General features: G+C 39.4%; 1 protein-coding gene across 1 annotated transcript in view; it reads left to right on the top strand.

The window, feature by feature from the left end:
• The window catches only part of BEND2 (BEN domain containing 2), a 124,759-nt gene that overhangs the window by 77,227 nt on the left and 21,235 nt on the right, over positions 1-26,297 (top strand). The window contains 4 exon segments of the mRNA XM_089904947.1: positions 1,726-1,794; positions 3,211-3,318; positions 9,049-9,117; positions 10,533-10,640. Of these exon segments, the coding sequence (XP_089761073.1) occupies positions 1,726-1,794; positions 3,211-3,318; positions 9,049-9,117; positions 10,533-10,640 (354 nt within the window).

Here is a 26,297-nt window from a genome sequence, read left to right on the forward strand (position 1 = left end):
AGTTGTGGCACGAGGGCTCAGTAGTTGTGTCTCGCGGGCTCTAGAGCGCAGGCTCAGTAGTTGTGGCGCACGGGCTTAGTTCCTCCGCGGCATGTGGCATCTTCCCAGAGCAGGGCTCGTACCCGTGTCCCCTGCATTGGCAGGCGGATTCCTGATCAGTGCGCTACCAGGGAAGTTCCAGAACTGCTTCATTCTGGAAGGATTGTTTTGCCCGATATAGAATTCATGGTTCAGGGACTTCTCTGGCGGTCCTGTGGTTAAGATTCCGCGCTAATCCTGCAGGGGGCACGGGTCCGATCCCTGCTCTGGGCACTAGATCCTGCATGCCGGGTGGTGCGGCCAAAAAAAATGAGGCAAAATAGAATTCATGGTTGAGAATTCTTACCTTTTAGTAGTTGAAAGTGTTTTATTTTTAGAATTGTTGTTAAAAGCTCAAACTACCTAGAAAAGAGCCCTGAGACAACAAATTATCCACTTTTATTGGAAAAGAACAGTAGCCGAGATATTTCCTCATTATGTCGCTGCATTCCTCCCAGTTTTGGTGAGTTTGAAATGATACTTTGACATATAGCATATTGAATCTAGAGTCATCAGTCTGTTTAGTGTAAGATAGTGGTATAGTGGTTTAGTGGTTTAGTGTAAGATAGCAGTTATAATAAATAGTACAGAAGGATCCTGTGTTCTCTTTACCCACTTTTCCCCAATGGTATTTACAACTGTAAAATGGTATCAACTTGCAGAATGATAGAAAATTATCACAACGAAGATAGTGATTCATATCATCCACAGATATTTTGGAGCTGTCCCCAGTTTCACTTGCATTAATATGTGTGCGTATTTAGTTCTATACAGTTTTACCATGTGTGCAGGTTTATGTACCTTCTACCACAGGTAAGCCCTGAAACAGTCCCATCACCACCATGATCTCTCATATTGCTCTTTTATAACCACACCCGTCCCCTTCCTATTGACATTTGCCCCCTACTCCTGCCCTCTGCCCTGTTGCATGATAACTATGAATCTCTTCTCCAGATCTATTATTCGTCCCTTCAGCGTTGTTATATACATGGAATCATGTGGTGTTTGAGACTGGCTTCTTCCCTCAGTGTAATTCCCTGGAGATTCATTTACACTGTTGTATCAGTGGTTCCTTCTTTTTTATTGCTGAGTAGTATTTCGTGGTGTGGATGTACAAGGGTTTATTTCTCTGTTCATCTGTTGAAAACCTCTGCATTTCCTGTTTTTGACTGTTAGGCGTAAAGGTGATATGAATATTCATTCATAGTTTCAAAGTTTGCTTCAGTTCACTCTTTCACACAAGTTTTCACTTCTTTGGATGAATGCCCAAGACTGCAATTTCTGGGTCCTATGGTAACTGCACCCTTAGTTTTATAAGAAATTGTCAAACTGCTTTCCAGTGCAGCTGTACCATTTTCCCTTCCTGCCAGCAATGTATGAGTGATCTAGCTTCTCTGCATGCATATTTCTGTTCCTTCCATTGTTCTTTCTCCTTCTTAATGCTCCAGAATTCTATTATGGATTTTCTGCTAGAAGGTCTTCTTGTAGGTATTTACTAAGTATAAGTCAGTTAGTGAGAAATACTTTTGGTTTTCCTTTGTCTGTCAATATCTATTTTTGCTTCATTACGGGAGGATAGTTTCATCAGCTATAGGTATGAGGGTGGGAGTCATTTCTCACAGCATTTGAAAAACGTTCTCCTTCCAGAAATATTGGCGAAAGCAGTAAGCACCCTGGAAGATAACACTCAGATGAAGTACCCAGCTTTCTTGGAAGGTGAGAGTGGTAAGATACTTCATATTTCTTCATCCCTCCCAATTTTGGTGAGTTTGTAATGATACATATTACAAGTAGCACGATTTAATCTAGGTTTATTAACACCCTGAATATGAGCTAGTGGTAGCTTTTCCTGATTAAAAATGAAAAGGTTTACTTTAAGAAGATTTTAGCTGGGCATGCAGTTGTAAAAAATAATGCAGAGAGATCGTGTGTATACTTTACCCAGTTTCCCCCAAAGATAACACCTTGCAAAAGTATAGTACAAATCACAACCAGGATATGGACATTGATAAAATCCGAAGATTTCTATTGAGATGTTTTCAGTTTTCTTTGCATATGTGTGTGTTTATGTTTGTGTGTGTGTGTATGTGTATTCAGTTTTACATAATTTCATGACATCCTCCATCACAGTGAAGATTCAGAACATTTCCATCACCACAAGGATTCTCCCTTTTGCCCTTTAAACCCACAGCCACCTTTGTCCTCTCATGCTCCTACCGCTACCATGCCTGTCCGTGCCCTCAGCAACTACTAATCTGTTTTCCTTCGTTATAATTTTGTCATTTCAACAGTTTTACATAGACTCACATAGTATGTAACCTTTTGGGATTGCCTTTTTTCACTCACCGTAATTCCCTGGAGACTCATCTAGGTTGCTGTGTATATCCGTCCTTTTTTACTTTTGAGTACTACTGCACGGTATGAGTGTACCCTGGCTTCTCTGTCTGTTCACCAGTTGAAGGATGGCTGGGTTGTTTCTCGTTTTCGGCTGTTTGGAGTAAAGCTACTATACTATGAATGCCCATGGATAGGTTTCTGTATGAACATCAGTTTTCATTTCTCTGGGCTGACACCCAAGAGCACAGTAGCTGGGTCCTATGGTAATAGTAAGTTGAGTTTTGTAAAATCCTGGCAAACTGTTTTCCAGTGTAGCTGTACCATTTTACATTCCCACCAGCAATGTATGAATGATCTAGTGTCTTTGCGTGTGTATTTCTGCGCTTTCTTTTTATTATTCTTATGATTAAAAAAATTCTTTTGGCTGCACCACGCAGCATGTAGGGTTTTAGTTCCCTGACCAGGGATGAAATCCGTGCCCCCTGCAGTGGAAGCGCTGAGTGTTAACCACTGGACCGCCAGGGAAGTCCCTGTGGATTTTGTTCTTTCTTCCTTCCTCATGCTCCAAGCTTCCTTACTTTATTATATCTTTTTGGTCAGATGAGTTTCCTTTAGCCAGTTTTTAAGGGTAAGTCAGTCAGTAACAGTTTGTTTTTAGTTTTCCTTTGTCTGCAGATGTCTTTATTTTTCCTTCATTCCTGAAGGATAGTTTTGCCTGAAATAAAAATTACTGTTGAGATTTCTTGTCTTTCAGCACTTGAAAATGTTTTACTTACCAAAATGTTGTTCATACAGAATCCGGCACAGCAAAGGGTTGTGAGACAATGAATTATCCAACGGTAAAGGAAAATGACAGAGACGAAGGTACTGATTCAGAAAATTCCTTCCGCACTGGTGGTTTAGGTGAGTTTGAAATGATCCCTATTATGATACACTCTAACCTAGATCCATCAGCATTCTTAATATTAATTCTTAGTGACTGCGTTTTCAACATTAAACTTTTCATTTTGAGATATTTCAGAATCACATGTAGTTGGAAGAAAAAATAGATCCTGTGTACCCTTTACCCAATACTTCCCAATAGTAGTATTCTGCAAAAAGATAGTAAAATATCACAACTAGGATTTTGACATTGATATGATCCACAGATCTATTCAGATGACCCCAGCTTTACTTGTATTCATTTGTGTGTGTGTGTCTGTGTGTGTATGTATAGTTCTGCGCACTTTTATGACGTGTTTGGGTTCAGGTATTCACCACTACAGTCATGATACAGAACTGTTCTATCACTTCCATGAACCCTCTTTTGGCTTTTTATAACCACACCCACCTCCTTCTTGTCATTCCTTCCCTGCCTTCATCTTTAAGCCATCCAAATACGAATATGTTCTTCCTCGTTATAATATTGTCATTGCAGGACAATGTTCTTTCTATGAATGGAGTCATATAGTCGTTAATATTTAAGGATTGCCTTTTTCTCACTCAGCATAATTCCCTGGAGATTCATCCAAGTTGCTGCATGTATCAGTAGTTCCTTCCTTTTTATTGCTGAGCACAACCATGATTTGTTTATCTGTTCACCTCGTGAAGGACCTCTGGGTTGTTTCCAGTCTTTAGCTATGAGGAGTGAAGTTGCTGTGAACATTCACGTGCAGGTTTTCGTCTGAACGCAGTTTTCATTGCCCTGTGATAAAGGCCCAAGAGCACAGTTGCTGGGTAGGATGATAACTGCCTGTTTAGTTTTATAAGAAACGGGCAAGCTATTTTCAGAATGAGTGGTTTTAGATTCCCACCAGCAATGTATAAGTGATTCATTTTCTCTGCATCCTCACCAGCATTTGGTGTTTTCACTATTTTTAAAATTTTATCCCTTCTGGTAGGTGTATAGTGTAATAATATTTCATTGTGGGTTTAATATGCATTTGCCTTTGGATAGTGATATACAACATCTTTACATGTGATAATTTTTCCATCTATATGTTCTTTCTCTGAAGTATCTCTTCTGTCTTATAATTTGTTTTCTTTTTTTTAAGGGTGAGTTTTGGGAGTTGTTTAGGTATTTGTGGATACTGGTCTTTTGTTGGATATGTGGTTTGCAAATATGTTCTTCCTTTCTGCAGGTTTCCTTTTCATCCTGTCTACTGGTTTTTTTATTTTGTTTTGTTTTGCAGAGAGAAAGTTTTTAGTTTTTGTGAGGTTCCCGCTGTATTTTCCGTTTACGGATTTTACTTTAGCTATCGCGTCTATGAACTCTTTGTTTAGTTCTTGATCCCAAAGTTTTTCTCCTTTGTTTTTTTCTAAAGGTTTTACAGTTTACATTTCATATTTGCGTTAATTTTGTAAAAGGTGTGAGATGTAGGTTGAGGTTCTTTTGTTTTTTTGCCTATGGCTATCCAGTTGCCGCAGTACCATCTTTGCTCCATTGAATTGCTTTTGTACCTTAATCAAAACCCAACTAGGCATATTTGTGTAGATCTATTTCTGGGATCTCTATTTTGTTCCACGGATCTATGTTTCTACCCCCTGCCAAGCCACAATGTTGTGATTATTGTTGTTATGCAGTAACCTTGCCATCAGGTAGAATGATTCCTCATACTTTTCTGCTTTTTCAAAATCAGTTTAAATATGGTAGGTCCTGTGCCTTTCCATCCTAATTGTATTTTTTATTTTTATTTACTTATTTTTTAAATATGTATTGGTTGCACTGGGTCTGAGTTCCGGCAGCTGTGCTCCGTAGTTGCGGCATGCGGGCTCCTTAGTTGTGGCATGCGAACTCAATCGCTTAGTTGCGGCACGTATGTGGGATTTAGTTCCCTGACCAGGGATTGAACCCGGGCCCCCTGCATTGAGAGCGCGGAGCCTTGACCACTGCGCCACCTGGGAAGTGTCCCCCATCCTAATTTTAGAAAAAGCTTGTTTATGTTTCCCCCCAGAATTGCTTGGATTTTGATGGGAATTGTGTCAAAACCACAGGTCAACTTGAGAAGAACTGACATCTTGCGTATATTGAATCTTCTCCTCCATGAGCATTGTATGTCTGTATGTATGTATTGAGGTCTTCTTTGATTTTTTAAATCATCATTTTGTTATTTTCAGGATATAGATCCTATACATCTTTTAAAAATAAGTTTGTGCTTGGTACTTCCCTGGAGGCGTGGTGGTTAAGAATCCACCTGGCAATGCAGGGGATGTGGGTTCGATCCCTGGTTCAGGAAGATCCCACATGCCGTGGAGCAACTAAGCCCGTGTGCCTCAACTACTTAGCCCGTTCACCTAGGGCCCGTGCTCCGCAACAAGAGAAGCCACAGCAATGAGAAGCCCGTGCACCGCAACGAAGAGTAGCGTCCACGGGATGCAAGAAGAAAAAGCCCACGCGTAGCAGCGAAGACCCAACACAAAGAAAAATAACTAAATAAGGAGTAAAATAATATAAAGTAAAATAAAAATTAAAGGAAAATCAGTTTTTGCTGAAGCATTCTGTTTTTTGGAGATGTAAATGGTATTATGTTTTTAAGTTGGATTACACGTGGTCATTGTTAGTACAGTTGACCCTTGAACAACATGGCTTTGAACTGTGTGGGTCCACTTACATGTGGATTTTTTTCAGTAAATACTATAGTACTATAGAGTGTGAGGTTGGTTGAATCCACAGAGGGGTAACTGCAGATACGAGTACCATTTATAAAGTTACATGTGAATTTTGACTGCGTGGAGAGTCGGTGTCCCTAAAGCTCACATTGTTCAAGGGTCAGCTGTATATAGAATTAAGCTTAATTTTAGAATGTTGATCTTGTATTCTGTGACCTGGATGAACTCACTTATTAGTTTTAAGAGTGTTTTTTGAGCAATTCCTTGGGATTTTCTACATAGCCATCCTTCTTGCATTATGCCAGCTTCAAATGGGGACCATTATATTGCTTCCTGTCCAATGTGTATGGTTTTTGTTCCTTTTTATTGCATTATTGCAGTGGCTAGAATCTCCAGTATTATGTTGAATAAGAGTGGTGAGAGTGGACATCCTTGCTTTGTTTCTGATGTTGGGAAGAAAGCATTCAGTCTTTCACCACTTAACATGATGAGAACTCTTGGTTTTGGTGGATGATCTTTATTAAGTTGGGGTGGTTTCCCTCTCTTCCTAACTTGCTGAGAGTTTTTTGCAAATGTTTTTTCTATGTCCATGATCACATGGTTCTTGTTCGTTAGCCTGCTGATATGAAGGAGTATATTGATAGGTTTTCCATTGTTGGACAAGCCTTGCATACCTGAGTTAAATCCTTCTTGGTCGTGGTGTATAATTCTCTGAATACATAATTGATTTCGTTGGCAAATATTTGATTAAGAATTTATGTGTCCAAGTTCATGGAAGATATTGGTGTGTAGTTTTCTTTTTTGTGTGTTATCTCTGTGTGGTTTTGGTATCAGAGCATACTAGCCTCATAAAATGAGTAAGGATTTCCTCCTCTTGTATTTTATGGAGGAGTAAATGATAAATTAGTGTTAATTCTTTAAATGTTTGGTGAAAATCTCCAGTGAAATCATCTGGGCTTGTAGATACCTTTTTGGGAGCTTTTTAATTGCAAATTTGATATCTTTGATGGTTATAGGACTCTTTGGACTACCTATGCCATCTTCGTTGAGTTGTAGTATTTGTAATATTGGAAGTATTGGTCCATTTCTTCTAAGTTATCAAATTTATGAGTGCAAAGTGGATTGTAGTATTCCCTATTATCCTTTATTTCATTTTTTGAAAATTAATCAATTAATTTATTTTGGGCTGCGTTTGGTCTTTGTTACAGGGTGAGGGCTTTCTCTAGTTGCTGCGAGCGGGGGTTACTGTCTGTTGCGGCATGTGGGCTTCTCCTTGCGGTGGCTTTTCTTTTTGCAGAGCATGGGCTCTAGGTGCCCGGGCTTCAGTAGTTGTGGCACGAGGGCTCAGTAGTTGTGTCTCGCGGGCTCTAGAGCGCAGGCTCAGTAGTTGTGGCGCACGGGCTTAGTTCCTCCGCGGCATGTGGCATCTTCCCAGAGCAGGGCTCGTACCCGTGTCCCCTGCATTGGCAGGCGGATTCCTGATCAGTGCGCTACCAGGGAAGTTCCAGAACTGCTTCATTCTGGAAGGATTGTTTTGCCCGATATAGAATTCATGGTTCAGGGACTTCTCTGGCGGTCCTGTGGTTAAGATTCCGCGCTAATCCTGCAGGGGGCACGGGTCCGATCCCTGCTCTGGGCACTAGATCCTGCATGCCGCGTGGTGCAGCCAAAAAAAATGAGGCAAAATAGAATTCATGGTTGAGAATTCTTACCTTTTAGTAGTTGAAAGTGTTTTATTTTTAGAATTGTTGTTAAAAGCTCAAACTACCTAGAAAAGAGCCCTGAGACAACAAATTATCCACTTGTATTGGAAAAGAACAGTAGCCAAGATATTTCCTCATTATGTCGCTGCATTCCTCCCAGTTTTGGTGAGTTTGAAATGATACTTTGACATATAGCATATTGAATCTAGAGTCATCAGTCTGTTTAGTGTAAGATAGTGGTATAGTGGTTTAGTGTAAGATAGCAGTTATAATAAATAGTACAGAAGGATCCTGTGTTCTCTTTACCCACTTTTCCCCAATGGTATTTACAACTGTAAAATGGTATCAACTTGCAGAATGATAGAAAATTATCACAACCAAGATAGTGACATCATATCATCCACAGATATTTTGGAGCTGTCCCCAGTTTCACTTGCGTTAATATGTGTGCGTATTTAGTTCTATACAGTTTTACCATGTGTGCAGGTTTACGTACCTTCTACCACAGGCAAGCCCTGAAACAGTCCCATCACCACCACGATCTCTCATATTGCTCTTTTATAACCACACCCGTCCCCTTCCTATTGACATTTGCCCCCTACTCCTGCCCTCTGCCCTGTTGCATGATAACTATGAATCTCTTCTCCAGATCTATTATTCGTCCCTTCAGCGTTGTTATATACATGGAATCATGTGGTGTTTGAGACTGGCTTCTTCCCTCAGTGTAATTCCCTGGAGATTCATTCACACTGTTGTATCAGTGGTTCCTTCTTTTTTATTGCTGAGTAGTATTTTGTGGTGTGGATGTACAAGGGTTTATTTCTCTGTTCATCTGTTGAAAACCTCTGCATTTCCTGTTTTTGACTGTTAGGCGTAAAGGTGATATGAATATTCATTCATAGTTTCAAAGTTTGCTTCAGTTCACTCTTTCACACAAGTTTTCACTTCTTTGGATGAATGCCCAAGACTGCAATTTCTGGGTCCTATGGTAACTGCACCCTTAGTTTTATAAGAAATTGTCAAACTGCTTTCCAGTGCAGCTGTACCATTTTCCCTTCCTGCCAGCAATGTATGAGTGATCTAGCTTCTCTGCATGCATATTTCTGTTCCTTCCATTGTTCTTTCTCCTTCTTAATGCTCCAGAATTCTATTATGGATTTTCTGCTAGAAGGTCTTCTTGTAGGTATTTACTAAGTATAAGTCAGTTAGTGAGAAATACTTTTGGTTTTCCTTTGTCTGTCAATATCTATTTTTGCTTCATTACGGGAGGATAGTTTCATCAGCTATAGGTATGAGGGTGGGAGTCATTTCTCACAGCATTTGAAAAACGTTCTCCTTCCAGAAATATTGGCGAAAGCAGTAAGCACCCTGGAAGATAACACTCAGATGAAATACCCAGCTTTCTTGGAAGGTGAGAGTGGTAAGATACTTCATATTTCTTCATCCCTCCCAATTTTGGTGAGTTTGTAATGATACATATTACAAGTAGCACGATTTAATCTAGGTTTATTAACACCCTGAATATGAGCTAGTGGTAGCTTTTCCTGATTAAAAATGAAAAGGTTTACTTTAAGAAGATTTTAGCTGGGCATGCAGTTGTAAAAAATAATGCAGAGAGATCGTGTGTATACTTTACCCAGTTTCCCCCAAAGATAACACCTTGCAAAAGTATAGTACAAATCACAACCAGGATATGGACATTGATAAAATCCGAAGATTTCTATTGAGATGTTTTCAGTTTTCTTTGCATATGTGTGTGTTTATGTTTGTGTGTGTGTGTATGTGTATTCAGTTTTACATAATTTCATGACATCCTCCATCACAGTGAAGATTCAGAACATTTCCATCACCACAAGGATTCTCCCTTTTGCCCTTTAAACCCACAGCCACCTTTGTCCTCTCATGCTCCTACCGCTACCATGCCTGTCCGTGCCCTCAGCAACTACTAATCTGTTTTCCTTCGTTATAATTTTGTCATTTCAACAGTTTTACATAGACTCACATAGTATGTAACCTTTTGGGATTGCCTTTTTTCACTCACCGTAATTCCCTGGAGACTCATCTAGGTTGCTGTGTATATCCGTCCTTTTTTACTTTTGAGTACTACTGCACGGTATGAGTGTACCCTGGCTTCTCTGTCTGTTCACCAGTTGAAGGATGGCTGGGTTGTTTCTCGTTTTCGGCTGTTTGGAGTAAAGCTACTATACTATGAATGCCCATGGATAGGTTTCTGTATGAACATCAGTTTTCATTTCTCTGGGCTGACACCCAAGAGCACAGTAGCTGGGTCCTATGGTAATAGTAAGTTGAGTTTTGTAAAATCCTGGCAAACTGTTTTCCAGTGTAGCTGTACCATTTTACATTCCCACCAGCAATGTATGAATGATCTAGTGTCTTTGCGTGTGTATTTCTGCGCTTTCTTTTTATTATTCTTATGATTAAAAGAATTCTTTAGGCTGCACCACGCAGCATGTAGGGTTTTAGTTCCCTGACCAGGGATGAAATCCGTGCCCCCTGCAGTGGAAGCGCGAGTGTTAACCACTGGACCGCCAGGGAAGTCCCTGTGGATTTTGTTCTTTCTTCCTTCCTCATGCTCCAAGCTTCCTTCCTTCATTACATCCTTTTGGTCAGATGAGTTTCCTTTAGCCAGTTTTTAAGGGTAAGTCAGTCAGTAACAGTTTGTTTTTAGTTTTCCTTTGTCTGCAGATGTCTTTATTTTTCCTTCATTCCTGAAGGATAGTTTTGCCTGAAATAAAAATTACTGTTGAGATTTCTTGTCTTTCAGCACTTGAAAATGTTTTACTTACCAAAATGTTGTTCATACAGAATCCGGCACAGCAAAGGGTTGTGAGACAATGAATTATCCAACGGTAAAGGAAAATGACAGAGACGAAGGTACTGATTCAGAAAATTCCTTCCGCACTGGTGGTTTAGGTGAGTTTGAAATGATCCCTATTATGATACACTCTAACCTAGATCCATCAGCATTCTTAATATTAATTCTTAGTGACTGCGTTTTCAACATTAAACTTTTCATTTTGAGATATTTCAGAATCACATGTAGTTGGAAGAAAAAATAGATCCTGTGTACCCTTTACCCAATACTTCCCAATAGTAGTATTCTGCAAAAAGATAGTAAAATATCACAACTAGGATTTTGACATTGATATGATCCACAGATCTATTCAGATGACCCCAGCTTTACTTGTATTCATTTGTGTGTGTGTGTCTGTGTGTGTATGTATAGTTCTGCGCACTTTTATGACGTGTTTGGGTTCAGGTATTCACCACTACAGTCATGATACAGAACTGTTCTATCACTTCCATGAACCCTCTTTTGGCTTTTTATAACCACACCACCTCCTTCTTGTCATTCCTTCCCTGCCTTTATCTTTAAGCCATCCAAATACGAATGTGTTCTCCTTCGTTAGAATTTTGTCATTGCAGGGCAATGTTCTATTAATGGAGTCATATAGTCTTTAATATTTAAGGATTGCCTTTTTCTCACTCAGCATAATTCCCTGGAGATTCATCGAAGTTGCTGCATGTATCAGTAGTTCCTTCCTTTTTATTGCTGAGCACAACCATGATTTGTTTATCTGTTCACCTCGTGAAGGACATCTGGGTTGTTTCCAGTCTTTAGCTATGAGGAGTGAAGTTGCTGTGAACATTCACGTGCAGGTTTTCGTCTGAACGCAGTTTTCATTGCCCTGTGATAAAGGCCCAGATAAAGGCCCAAGAGCACAGTTGCTGGGTAGGATGATAATTGCCTGTTTAGTTTTATAAGAAACGGGCAAGCTATTTTCAGAATGAGTGGTTTTAGATTCCCACCAGCAATGTATAAGTGATTCATTTTCTCTGCGTCCTCACCAGCATTTGGTGTTTTCACTATTTTTAAAATTTTATCCCTTCTGGTAGGTGTATAGTGTAATAATATTTCATTGTGGGTTTAATATGCATTTGCCCTTGGATAGTGATATACAACATCTTTACACGTGCTAATTTTCCATCTGTATGTTTTTTCTCTGAAATATCTGTTCTGTCTTATAAATTGTTTTCTTTTTTTACTGCTGAGTTTTGGGAGTTGTTTAGATATTTGTGGATAGTGGTCTTTTGTTGGATATGCGGTTTGCAAATATTTTCTTCCCTTCTGCACGTTTCCTTTTCATCTTGTCTGCAGGGTTTTTTTGTTCTGTTTTGTAGAGGGAAAGGTTTTAATTTTTGTGAAGTTTTCGCTGTATTTTCCTTTTACGGATTTTACTTTAGCTATCGCGTTTATGAACTCTTCTTTTTGTTCTTGATACCAAATTTTTTCTCCGTTGTTGTTTTCTAAAAGTTTTTTAGTTTACGTTTCACATTTGCGTTAATTTTGTATAAGGTGTGAGATGTAGGTTGAGTTTCTTTCTTTTTTTTTTTTTTTGCCTATGGCTATCCAGTTGCTGCAGTACCATCTTTGCTCCATTGAATTGCTTTTGTACCTTAATCGAAAACCAATTAGGCATATTTGTGTAGATGTATTTCTGGGATTTCTGTTGCGTTCCACTGATCTATGTTTCTATCCCCCTGCCGAACCACAAGCTTGTGATTATTGTTGTTATACAGTAAGCCTTGCGATCAGGTAGAATTATTCCTGCTGCTTTGCTTCTTCTTTTCAAAATCATTTTAGATATGGTAGGTCCTGTGCCTTTCCATCCTAATTTAATTTTAATTTTTTTATTTTTAAAATATATATTTATTTTTTTGCACTGGGTCTGAGTTGCAGCAGCTGTGCTCCTTAGTTGTGGCACGGGGGCTCCTTAGTTGTGGAATGCGAACTCAAACGCTTCGTTGCGGTATGCATGTGGGATCTAGTTCCCTGACCTGCGAGTGAATCCGGGCGCCCTGCATTGGGAGCACGGAGCGTTAACCACTGCGCCACCAGGGAAATGTCCCCCATCCTAATTTTAGAGTAAGCTTCTTTAAGTTTCTCCCCAGAATTGCTGGGATGTTGATGGGAATTGTGTTAAAACTACAGATCAACTTGAGTAGAACTGACATCTTGCATATATTGAGTCTTCTCCTCCATGAGCATTGTATGTCTGTCTGTATGTATTGAGCTCTTCTTTGATTTTTTAAATCATCATTTTGTTATTTTCAGGATATAGATCCTATACATCTTTTAAAAATAAGTTTGTACTTGGCACTTCCCTTGTGCGCGGTGGTTAAGAGTCCACCTGCCAACGCAGGGGATGCGGGTTCGATCCCTGGTCCGGGACGGCCCCACATGCCGTGGAGCAACTAAGCCCGTGTTTCTCAACTACTGAGCCCGTGCACATAGAGCCCGTGCTCCGCAACAAGAGAAGCCACAGCAGTGAGAAGCCTGCGCACCGCAACGAAGAGTAGCGTCCGCTTGACGCAAGTAGAGAAAGCCCGCGCGTAGCAGCGAAGACCCAACGCAACCAAAAATAAATAAATAAGAAGTAAAATACTATAAAATAAAATAAAAATTTAAAGAAAATCAGTTTTTGCTGAAGTATTCTATTTTTTGGAGATGTAAATGGTATTATGTTTTTAGTTTGGGTTACACGTGGTCATTGTTAGTACAGTTGACCGTTGAACAACATGGCTTTGAACTGTGTGGGTCCACTTACATGTGGATTTTTTTCAGTAAATACTATAGTACTATAGAGTCCGAGGCTGGTTGAATCCACAGATGGGTAACTGCAGATACGAGTACCATTTATAAAGTTACATGTGGATTTTGACTGCGTGGAGAGTCGGTGCCCCTAAAGCTCACATTGTTCAAGGGTCAGCTGTATATAGAGTTAAGCTTAATTTTAGAATGTTGATCTTGTGTTCTGTGACCTGGATGAACTCACTTATTAGTTTTAAGAGTGTTTTTTGAGCAATTCCTTGGGATTTTCTACATAGCCATCCTTCTTGCATTATGCCCGCTGCAAGTGGGGACCATTATATTGCTTCCTGTCCAATGTGTATGGTTTTTGTTCCTTTTTATTGCATTATTGCAGTGGCTAGAATCTCCAGTATTATGTTGAATAAGAGTGGTGAGAGTGGACATCCTTGCTTTGTTTCTGATGTTGGGAAGAAAGCATTCAGTCTTTCACCACTTAACATGATGAGAACTCTTGGTTTTGGTGGATGATCTTTATTAAGTTGGGGTGGTTTCCCTCTCTTCCTAACTTGCTGAGAGTTTTTTGCAAATGTTTTTTCTATGTCCATGATCACATGGTTCTTGTTCGTTAGCCTGCTGATACGAAGGAGTATATTGATAGGTTTTCCATTGCTGGACGAGCCTTGCATACCTGGGTTAAATCCTACTTGGTCATGGTGTATAATTCTTTGAATACATAATTGATTTGGTTGGCAAATATTTGATTAAGAATTTATGTGTCCAAGTTCATGGAAGATATTGGTGTGTAGTTTTCTTTTTTATGTGTTATCTCTGTGTGGTTTTGGTATCAGAGCATACTAGCCTCATAAAATGAGTAAGGATTTCCTCCTCTTGTATTTTATGGAGGAGTAAATGATAAATTAGTGTTAATTCTCTAAATGTTTGGTGAAAATCTCCAGTGAAATCATCTGGGCTTGTAGATACCTTTTTGGGAGCTTTTTAATTGCAAATTTGATATCTTTGACGGTTATAGGACTCTTTAGACTACGTATGCCATCTTCGTTGAGTTGTAGTATTTGTAATTTTGGAAGTATTGGTCCATTTCTTCTAAGTTATCAAATTTATGAGGGCAAAGTGGGTTGTAGTATTCCCTATTATCCTTTTTTTCCCTTTTTAAAAAATTAATTAATTAATTTATTTTTGGCTGCGTTCGGTCTTTGTTACTGGGTGCGGGCTTTCTCTAGTTGCTGCGAGCGGGGGTTAGTCTCTGTTGCGGTGCGTGGGCTTCTCCTTGCGGTGGCTTTTCTTGTTGCGGAGCACGGGCTCTAGGTGCCTGGGCTTCAGTAGTTGTGGCACGAGGGCTCAGTAGTTGTGTCTCGCGGGCTCTAGAGCGCAGGCTCAGTAGTTGTGGCGCACGGGCTTAGTTCCTCCGCGGCATGTGGCATCTTCCCAGAGCAGGGCTCGTACCCGTGTCCTCTGCATTGGCAGGCGGATTCCTGATCAGTGCGCCACCAGGGAAGTCCCAAAACTGCTTCATTCTGGAAGAATTGTTTTGCCCGATATAGAATTCATGGTTCAGGGACTTCTCTGGCGGTCCTGTGGTTAAGATTCCGTGCTAACCCTTCAGGGGTCACGGGTCCGATCCCTGCTCTGGGTACTAAGATCCTGCACGCCGCGTGGTGCGGCCAAAAAAATGAGGCAAAATAGCATTCATGGTTGAGAATTCTTATCTTTTAGTAGTTGAAAGTGTTTTATTTTTAGAAATGTTGTTAAAAGCTCAAACTACCTAGAAAAGAGCCCTGAGACAACAAATTATCCACTTTTATTGCAAAAGAACAGTAGCCAAGATATTTCCTCATTATGTCGCTGCATTCCTCCCAGTTTTGGTGAGTTTGAAATGATACTTTGACATATAGCATATTGAATCTAGAATCATCAGTCTGTTTAGTGTAAGATAGTGGTATAGTGGTTTAGTGTAAGATAGCAGTTATAATAAATAGTACAGAAGGATCCTGTGTTCTCTTTACCCACTTTTCCCCAATGGTATTTACAACTGTAAAATGGTATCAACTTGCAGAATGATAGAAGATTATCACAACCAAGATAGTGACATCATATCATCCACAGATATTTTGGAGCTGTCCCCAGTTTCACTTGCGTTAATATGTGTGCGTACCTCTGCCCTGTTGCATGATAACTATGAATCTCTTCTCCAGATCTATTATTTGTCCCATCAGCGTTGTTATATACATGGAATCATGTGGTGTTTGAGACTGGCTTCTTCCCTCAGTGTAATTCCCTGGAGATTCATTCACACTGTTGTATCAGTGGTTCCTTCTTTTTTATTGCTGAGTAGTATTTCGTGGTGTGGATGTACCAGGGTTTATTTTTCTGTTCATCTGTTGAAAACCGCTGCGTTTCCTGTTTTTGACTGTTAGGCGTAAAGGTGATATGAATATTCATTCATAGTTTCAAATTTTGCTTCAGTTCACTCTTTCACACAAGTTTTCACTTCTTTGGATGAATGCCCAAGACTGCAATTTCTGGGTCCTATGGTAACTGCACCCTTAGTTTTATAAGAAATTGTCAAACTGCTTTCCAGTGCAGCTGTACCTTTTTCCCTTCCTGCCAGCAATGTATGAGTGATCTAGTTTCTCTGCATGCATATTTCTGTTCCTTCCATTGTTCTTTCTCCTTCTTAATGCTCCAGAATTCTATTATGGATTTTCTGCTAGAAGGTCTTCTTGTAGGTATTTTCTAAGTATAAGTCAGTTCGTGAGAAATACTTTTGGTTTTCCTTTGTCTGTCAATATCTATTTTTGCTTCATTACGGGAGGATAGTTTCATCAGCTATAGGTATGAGGGTGGGAGTCATTTCTCACAGCATTTGAAAAACGTTTTCCTTCCAGAAATATTGGCAAAAGCAGTAAGCAGCCTGGAAGATAACACTCAGATGAAATACCCAGCTTTCTTGGAAGGTGAGAGTGGTAAGATACTTCATATTTCTTCATCCCTCCCAATTTTGGTGAGTTTGTAATGATACATATTACAAGTAGCACGATTTAATCTAGGTTTATTAACACCCTTAATATGAGCTAGTGGTAGCTTTTCCTGATTAAAAATGAAAAGGTTTACTTTAAAAAGATTTTAGCGGGGCATGCACTTGTAAAAAAATAATGCAGAGAGATCGTGTGTATACTTTACCCAGTTTCCCCCAAAGATAACACCTTGCAAAAGTATAGTACAATATCACAACCACTATATGGACATTGAAAAAATCCGCAGATTCCTATTGAGATGTTTTCAGTTCTCTTTGCATATGTGTGTGTTTATGTTTGTGTGTGTGTGTGTATGTGTATTGAGTTTTACATAATTTCATGACATCCTCCATCACAGTGAAGATTCAGAACATTTCCATCACCACAAGGATTCTCCCTTTTGCCCTTTAAACCCACAGCCACCTTTGTCCTCTCATGCTCCTACCGCTACCATGCCTGTCCGTGCCCTCAGCAACTACTAATCTGTTTTCCTTCGTTATAATTTTGTCATTTCAACAGTTTTACATAGACTCACATAGTATGTAACCTTTTGGGATTGCCTTTTTTCACTCACCGTAATTCCCTGGAGACTCATCTAGGTTGCTGTGTATATCAGTGCTTTTTTACTTTTGAGTACTACTGCACGGTATGAGTGTACCCTGGCTTCTCTGTCTGTTCACCAGTTGAAGGATGGCTGGGTTGTTTCTCGTTTTCGGCTGTTTGGAGTAAAGCTACTATACTATGAATGCCCATGGATAGGTTTCTGTATGAACATCAGTTTTCATTTCTCTGGGCTGACACCCAAGAGCACAGTAGCTGGGTCTTATGGTAATAGTAAGTTGAGTTTTGTAGAATTCTGGCAAACTGTTTTCCAGTGTAGCTGTACCATTTTACATTCCCACCAGCAATGTATGTATGATCTAGTTTCTTTGCATGTGTATTTCTGCGCTTTCTTTTTATTATTCTTATGATTAAAAAAATTCTTTTGGCTGCACCACGCAGCATGTAGTGTGTTAGTTCCCTGACCAGGGATGAAATCCGTGCCCCTGCAGTGGAAGCGCTGAGTCTTAACCACTGGACCTCCAAGGAAGTCCTTGTGGATTTCGTTCTTTCTTCCTTCCTCATGCTCCAAGCTTCCTTCCTTCATTATATCCTTTTGGTCAGATGAGTTTCCTTTAGCCAGTTTTTAAGGGTAAGTCAGTCAGTAACAGTTTGTTTTTAGTTTTCCTTTGTCTGCAGATGTCTTTATTTTTCCTTCATTCCTGAAGGATAGTTTCGCCTGAAATAAAAATTACTGTTGAGATTTCTTGTCTTTCAGCACTTGAAAATGTTTTACTTACCAAAATGTTGTTCAAACAGAATCCGGCACAGCAAAGGGTTGTGAGACAATGAATTATCCAACGGTAAAGGAAAATGACAGAGACGAAGGTACTGATTCAGAAAATTCCTTCCGCACTAGTGGTTTAGGTGAGTTTGAAATGATCCTTATTATGATACACTCTAACCTAGATCCATCAGCATTCTTAATATTAATTCTTAGTGACTGCGTTTTCAACATTAAACTTTTCATTTTGAGATATTTCAGAATCACATGTAGTTGCAAGAAAAAATAGATCCTGTGTACCCTTTACCCAATACTTCCCAATAGTAGTATTCTGCAAAAAGATAGTAAAATATCACAACTAGGATTTTGACATTGATATGATCCACAGATCTATTCAGATGACCCCAGCTTTACTTGTATTCATTTGTGTGTGTGTGTCTGTGTGTGTATGTATAGTTCTGCGCACTTTTATGACGTGTTTGGGTTCAGGTATTCACCACTACAGTCATGATACAGAACTGTTCTATCACTTCCGTGAACCCTCTTTTGGCTTTTTATAACCACACCCACCTCCTTCTTGTCATTCCTTCCCTGCCTTCATCTTTAAGCCATCCAAATACGAATATGTTCTTCCTCGTTATAATATTGTCATTGCAGGACAATGTTCTTTCTATGAATGGAGTCATATAGTCGTTAATATTTAAGGATTGCCTTTTTCTCACTCAGCATAATTCCCTGGAGATTCATCCAAGTTGCTGCATGTATCAGTAGTTCCTTCCTTTTTATTGCTGAGCACAACCATGATTTGTTTATATGTTCACCTCGTGAAGGACCTCTGGGTTGTTTCCAGTCTTTAGCTATGAGGAGTGAAGTTGCTGTGAACATTCACGTGCAGGTTTTCGTCTGAACGCAGTTTTCATTGCCCTGTGATAAAGGCCCAAGAGCACAGTTGCTGGGTAGTGTGATAACTGCCTGTTTAGTTTTATAAGAAACGGGCAAGCTATTTTCAGAATGAGTGGTATTAGATTCCCACCTGCAATGTATAAGTGATTCATTTTCTCTGCGTCCTCACCAGCATTTGGTGTTTTCACTATTTTTAAAATTTTATCCCTTCTGGTAGGTGTATAGTGTAATAATATTTCATTGTGGGTTTAATATGCATTTGCCTTTGGATAGTGATATACAACATCTTTACATGTGATAATTTTTCCATCTGTATGTTTTTTCTCTGAAATATCTGTTCTGTCTTATAATTTGTTTTCTTCTTTTACTGCTGAGTTTTGGGAGTTGTTTAGATATTTGTGGATACTGGTCTTTTGTTGGATATGCGGTTTGCAAATATTTTCTTCCCTTCTGCAGGTTTACTTTTCATCCTGTCTACAGGTTTTTTTTGTTCTGTTTTGTATAGAGAAAGGTTTTAATTTTTGTGACGTTTTCGCTGTACTTTCCTTTTACGGAGTTTACTTTAGCTATCGCGTCTATGAACTCTTTTTTTGGTTCTTGATCCCAAATATTTTCTCCTTTGTTGTTTTCTAAAAGTTTTTTAGTTTACGTTACACATTTGCGTTAATTTTGTATAAGGTGTGAGATGTAGGTTGAGTTTCTTTCTTTTTTTTTTTTTTTTTTTTTTGCCTATGGCTATCCAGTTGCTGCAGTACCATCTTTGCTCCATTGAATTGCTTTTGTACCTTAATCAAAAACCAATTAGGCATATTTGTGTAGATGTATTTCTGGGATTTCTGTTGCGTTCTACTGATCTATGTTTCTATCCCCCTGCCGAACCACAAGCTTGTGATTATTGTTGTTATACAGTAAGCCTTGCGATCAGGTAGAATTATTCCTGCTGCTTTGCTTCTTCTTTTCAAAATCATTTTAGATATGGTAGGTCCTGTGCCTTTCCATCCTAATTTAATTTTAATTTTTTTATTTTTAAAATATATATTTATTTTTTTGCACTGGGTCTGAGTTGCAGCAGCTGTGCTCCTTAGTTGTGGCACGGGGGCTCCTTAGTTGTGGAATGCGAACTCAAACGCTTCGTTGCGGTATGCATGTGGGATCTAGTTCCCTGACCTGCGAGTGAATCCGGGCGCCCTGCATTGGGAGCACGGAGCGTTAACCACTGCGCCACCAGGGAAATGTCCCCCATCCTAATTTTAGAGTAAGCTTCTTTAAGTTTCTCCCCAGAATTGCTGGGATGTTGATGGGAATTGTGTTAAAACTACAGATCAACTTGAGTAGAACTGACATCTTGCATATATTGAGTCTTCTCCTCCATGAGCATTGTATGTCTGTCTGTATGTATTGAGCTCTTCTTTGATTTTTTAAATCATCATTTTGTTATTTTCAGGATATAGATCCTATACATCTTTTAAAAATAAGTTTGTACTTGGCACTTCCCTTGTGCGCGGTGGTTAAGAGTCCACCTGCCAACGCAGGGGATGCGGGTTCGATCCCTGGTCCGGGACGGCCCCACATGCCGTGGAGCAACTAAGCCCGTGTTTCTCAACTACTGAGCCCGTGCACATAGAGCCCGTGCTCCGCAACAAGAGAAGCCACAGCAGTGAGAAGCCTGCGCACCGCAACGAAGAGTAGCGTCCGCTTGACGCAAGTAGAGAAAGCCCGCGCGTAGCAGCGAAGACCCAACGCAACCAAAAATAAATAAATAAGAAGTAAAATACTATAAAATAAAATAAAAATTTAAAGAAAATCAGTTTTTGCTGAAGTATTCTATTTTTTGGAGATGTAAATGGTATTATGTTTTTAGTTTGGGTTACACGTGGTCATTGTTAGTACAGTTGACCGTTGAACAACATGGCTTTGAACTGTGTGGGTCCACTTACATGTGGATTTTTTTCAGTAAATACTATAGTACTATAGAGTCCGAGGCTGGTTGAATCCACAGATGGGTAACTGCAGATACGAGTACCATTTATAAAGTTACATGTGGATTTTGACTGCGTGGAGAGTCGGTGCCCCTAAAGCTCACATTGTTCAAGGGTCAGCTGTATATAGAGTTAAGCTTAATTTTAGAATGTTGATCTTGTGTTCTGTGACCTGGATGAACTCACTTATTAGTTTTAAGAGTGTTTTTTGAGCAATTCCTTGGGATTTTCTACATAGCCATCCTTCTTGCATTATGCCCGCTGCAAGTGGGGACCATTATATTGCTTCCTGTCCAATGTGTATGGTTTTTGTTCCTTTTTATTGCATTATTGCAGTGGCTAGAATCTCCAGTATTATGTTGAATAAGAGTGGTGAGAGTGGACATCCTTGCTTTGTTTCTGATGTTGGGAAGAAAGCATTCAGTCTTTCACCACTTAACATGATGAGAACTCTTGGTTTTGGTGGATGATCTTTATTAAGTTGGGGTGGTTTCCCTCTCTTCCTAACTTGCTGAGAGTTTTTTGCAAATGTTTTTTCTATGTCCATGATCACATGGTTCTTGTTCGTTAGCCTGCTGATACGAAGGAGTATATTGATAGGTTTTCCATTGCTGGACGAGCCTTGCATACCTGGGTTAAATCCTACTTGGTCATGGTGTATAATTCTTTGAATACATAATTGATTTGGTTGGCAAATATTTGATTAAGAATTTATGTGTCCAAGTTCATGGAAGATATTGGTGTGTAGTTTTCTTTTTTATGTGTTATCTCTGTGTGGTTTTGGTATCAGAGCATACTAGCCTCATAAAATGAGTAAGGATTTCCTCCTCTTGTATTTTATGGAGGAGTAAATGATAAATTAGTGTTAATTCTCTAAATGTTTGGTGAAAATCTCCAGTGAAATCATCTGGGCTTGTAGATACCTTTTTGGGAGCTTTTTAATTGCAAATTTGATATCTTTGACGGTTATAGGACTCTTTAGACTACGTATGCCATCTTCGTTGAGTTGTAGTATTTGTAATTTTGGAAGTATTGGTCCATTTCTTCTAAGTTATCAAATTTATGAGGGCAAAGTGGGTTGTAGTATTCCCTATTATCCTTTTTTTCCCTTTTTAAAAAATTAATTAATTAATTTATTTTTGGCTGCGTTCGGTCTTTGTTACTGGGTGCGGGCTTTCTCTAGTTGCTGCGAGCGGGGGTTAGTCTCTGTTGCGGTGCGTGGGCTTCTCCTTGCGGTGGCTTTTCTTGTTGCGGAGCACGGGCTCTAGGTGCCTGGGCTTCAGTAGTTGTGGCACGAGGGCTCAGTAGTTGTGTCTCGCGGGCTCTAGAGCGCAGGCTCAGTAGTTGTGGCGCACGGGCTTAGTTCCTCCGCGGCATGTGGCATCTTCCCAGAGCAGGGCTCGTACCCGTGTCCTCTGCATTGGCAGGCGGATTCCTGATCAGTGCGCCACCAGGGAAGTCCCAAAACTGCTTCATTCTGGAAGAATTGTTTTGCCCGATATAGAATTCATGGTTCAGGGACTTCTCTGGCGGTCCTGTGGTTAAGATTCCGTGCTAACCCTTCAGGGGTCACGGGTCCGATCCCTGCTCTGGGTACTAAGATCCTGCACGCCGCGTGGTGCGGCCAAAAAAATGAGGCAAAATAGCATTCATGGTTGAGAATTCTTATCTTTTAGTAGTTGAAAGTGTTTTATTTTTAGAAATGTTGTTAAAAGCTCAAACTACCTAGAAAAGAGCCCTGAGACAACAAATTATCCACTTTTATTGCAAAAGAACAGTAGCCAAGATATTTCCTCATTATGTCGCTGCATTCCTCCCAGTTTTGGTGAGTTTGAAATGATACTTTGACATATAGCATATTGAATCTAGAATCATCAGTCTGTTTAGTGTAAGATAGTGGTATAGTGGTTTAGTGGTTTAGTGTAAGATAGCAGTTATAATAAATAGTACAGAAGGATCCTGTGTTCTCTTTACCCACTTTTCCCCAATGGTATTTACAACTGTAAAATGGTATCAACGTGCAGAATGATAGAAGATTATCACAACCAAGATAGTGACATCATATCATCCACAGATATTTTGGAGCTGTCCCCAGTTTCACTTGCGTTAATATGTGTGCGTACCTCTGCCCTGTTGCATGATAACTATGAATCTCTTCTCCAGATCTATTATTTGTCCCATCAGCGTTGTTATATACATGGAATCATGTGGTGTTTGAGACTGGCTTCTTCCCTCAGTGTAATTCCCTGGAGCTTCATTCACACTGTTGTATCAGTGGTTCCTTCTTTTTTATTGCTGAGTAGTATTTCGTGGTGTGGATGTACCAGGGTTTATTTTTCTGTTCATCTGTTGAAAACCGCTGCGTTTCCTGTTTTTGACTGTTAGGCGTAAAGGTGATATGAATATTCATTCATAGTTTCAAATTTTGCTTCAGTTCACTCTTTCACACAAGTTTTCACTTCTTTGGATGAATGCCCAAGACTGCAATTTCTGGGTCCTATGGTAACTGCACCCTTAGTTTTATAAGAAATTGTCAAACTGCTTTCCAGTGCAGCTGTACCTTTTTCCCTTCCTGCCAGCAATGTATGAGTGATCTAGTTTCTCTGCATGCATATTTCTGTTCCTTCCATTGTTCTTTCTCCTTCTTAATGCTCCAGAATTCTATTTTAGATTTTCTGCTAGAAGGTCTTCTTGTAGGTATTTTCTAAGTATAAGTCAGTTCGTGAGAAATACTTTTGGTTTTCCTTTGTCTGTCAATATCTATTTTTGCTTCATTACGGGAGGATAGTTTCATCAGCTATAGGTATGAGGGTGGGAGTCATTTCTCACAGCATTTGAAAAACGTTTTCCTTCCAGAAATATTGGCAAAAGCAGTAAGCAGCCTGGAAGATAACACTCAGATGAAATACCCAGCTTTCTTGGAAGGTGAGAGTGGTAAGATACTTCATATTTCTTCATCCCTCCCAATTTTGGTGAGTTTGTAATGATACATATTACAAGTAGCACGATTTAATCTAGGTTTATTAACACCCTTAATATGAGCTAGTGGTAGCTTTTCCTGATTAAAAATGAAAAGGTTTACTTTAAAAAGATTTTAGCGGGGCATGCACTTGTAAAAAAATAATGCAGAGAGATCGTGTGTATACTTTACCCAGTTTCCCCCAAAGATAACACCTTGCAAAAGTATAGTACAATATCACAACCACTATATGGACATTGAAAAAATCCGCAGATTCCTATTGAGATGTTTTCAGTTCTCTTTGCATATGTGTGTGTTTATGTTTGTGTGTGTGTGTGTATGTGTATTGAGTTTTACATAATTTCATGACATCCTCCATCACAGTGAAGATTCAGAACATTTCCATCACCACAAGGATTCTCCCTTTTGCCCTTTAAACCCACAGCCACCTTTGTCCTCTCATGCTCCTACCGCTACCATGCCTGTCCGTGCCCTCAGCAACTACTAATCTGTTTTCCTTCGTTATAATTTTGTCATTTCAACAGTTTTACATAGACTCACATAGTATGTAACCTTTTGGGATTGCCTTTTTTCACTCACCGTAATTCCCTGGAGACTCATCTAGGTTGCTGTGTATATCAGTGCTTTTTTACTTTTGAGTACTACTGCACGGTATGAGTGTACCCTGGCTTCTCTGTCTGTTCACCAGTTGAAGGATGGCTGGGTTGTTTCTCGTTTTCGGCTGTTTGGAGTAAAGCTACTATACTATGAATGCCCATGGATAGGTTTCTGTATGAACATCAGTTTTCATTTCTCTGGGCTGACACCCAAGAGCACAGTAGCTGGGTCTTATGGTAATAGTAAGTTGAGTTTTGTAGAATTCTGGCAAACTGTTTTCCAGTGTAGCTGTACCATTTTACATTCCCACCAGCAATGTATGTATGATCTAGTTTCTTTGCATGTGTATTTCTGCGCTTTCTTTTTATTATTCTTATGATTAAAAAAATTCTTTTGGCTGCACCACGCAGCATGTAGTGTGTTAGTTCCCTGACCAGGGATGAAATCCGTGCCCCTGCAGTGGAAGCGCTGAGTCTTAACCACTGGACCTCCAAGGAAGTCCTTGTGGATTTCGTTCTTTCTTCCTTCCTCATGCTCCAAGCTTCCTTCCTTCATTATATCCTTTTGGTCAGATGAGTTTCCTTTAGCCAGTTTTTAAGGGTAAGTCAGTCAGTAACAGTTTGTTTTTAGTTTTCCTTTGTCTGCAGATGTCTTTATTTTTCCTTCATTCCTGAAGGATAGTTTCGCCTGAAATAAAAATTACTGTTGAGATTTCTTGTCTTTCAGCACTTGAAAATGTTTTACTTACCAAAATGTTGTTCAAACAGAATCCGGCACAGCAAAGGGTTGTGAGACAATGAATTATCCAACGGTAAAGGAAAATGACAGAGACGAAGGTACTGATTCAGAAAATTCCTTCCGCACTAGTGGTTTAGGTGAGTTTGAAATGATCCTTATTATGATACACTCTAACCTAGATCCATCAGCATTCTTAATATTAATTCTTAGTGACTGCGTTTTCAACATTAAACTTTTCATTTTGAGATATTTCAGAATCACATGTAGTTGCAAGAAAAAATAGATCCTGTGTACCCTTTACCCAATACTTCCCAATAGTAGTATTCTGCAAAAAGATAGTAAAATATCACAACTAGGATTTTGACATTGATATGATCCACAGATCTATTCAGATGACCCCAGCTTTACTTGTATTCATTTGTGTGTGTGTGTCTGTGTGTGTATGTATAGTTCTGCGCACTTTTATGACGTGTTTGGGTTCAGGTATTCACCACTACAGTCATGATACAGAACTGTTCTATCACTTCCGTGAACCCTCTTTTGGCTTTTTATAACCACACCCACCTCCTTCTTGTCATTCCTTCCCTGCCTTCATCTTTAAGCCATCCAAATACGAATATGTTCTTCCTCGTTATAATATTGTCATTGCAGGACAATGTTCTTTCTATGAATGGAGTCATATAGTCGTTAATATTTAAGGATTGCCTTTTTCTCACTCAGCATAATTCCCTGGAGATTCATCCAAGTTGCTGCATGTATCAGTAGTTCCTTCCTTTTTATTGCTGAGCACAACCATGATTTGTTTATATGTTCACCTCGTGAAGGACCTCTGGGTTGTTTCCAGTCTTTAGCTATGAGGAGTGAAGTTGCTGTGAACATTCACGTGCAGGTTTTCGTCTGAACGCAGTTTTCATTGCCCTGTGATAAAGGCCCAAGAGCACAGTTGCTGGGTAGTGTGATAACTGCCTGTTTAGTTTTATAAGAAACGGGCAAGCTATTTTCAGAATGAGTGGTATTAGATTCCCACCTGCAATGTATAAGTGATTCATTTTCTCTGCGTCCTCACCAGCATTTGGTGTTTTCACTATTTTTAAAATTTTATCCCTTCTGGTAGGTGTATAGTGTAATAATATTTCATTGTGGGTTTAATATGCATTTGCCTTTGGATAGTGATATACAACATCTTTACATGTGATAATTTTTCCATCTGTATGTTTTTTCTCTGAAATATCTGTTCTGTCTTATAATTTGTTTTCTTCTTTTACTGCTGAGTTTTGGGAGTTGTTTAGATATTTGTGGATACTGGTCTTTTGTTGGATATGCGGTTTGCAAATATTTTCTTCCCTTCTGCAGGTTTACTTTTCATCCTGTCTACAGGTTTTTTTTGTTCTGTTTTGTATAGAGAAAGGTTTTAATTTTTG

Source organism: Delphinapterus leucas, chromosome X (genome assembly GCF_059928025.1).
Source record: "Delphinapterus leucas isolate spDelLeu-1000000601 "Yukka" chromosome X, BTC_Dleu_Yukka2, whole genome shotgun sequence".
Classification (NCBI taxonomy): domain Eukaryota; kingdom Metazoa; phylum Chordata; class Mammalia; order Artiodactyla; family Monodontidae; genus Delphinapterus; species Delphinapterus leucas.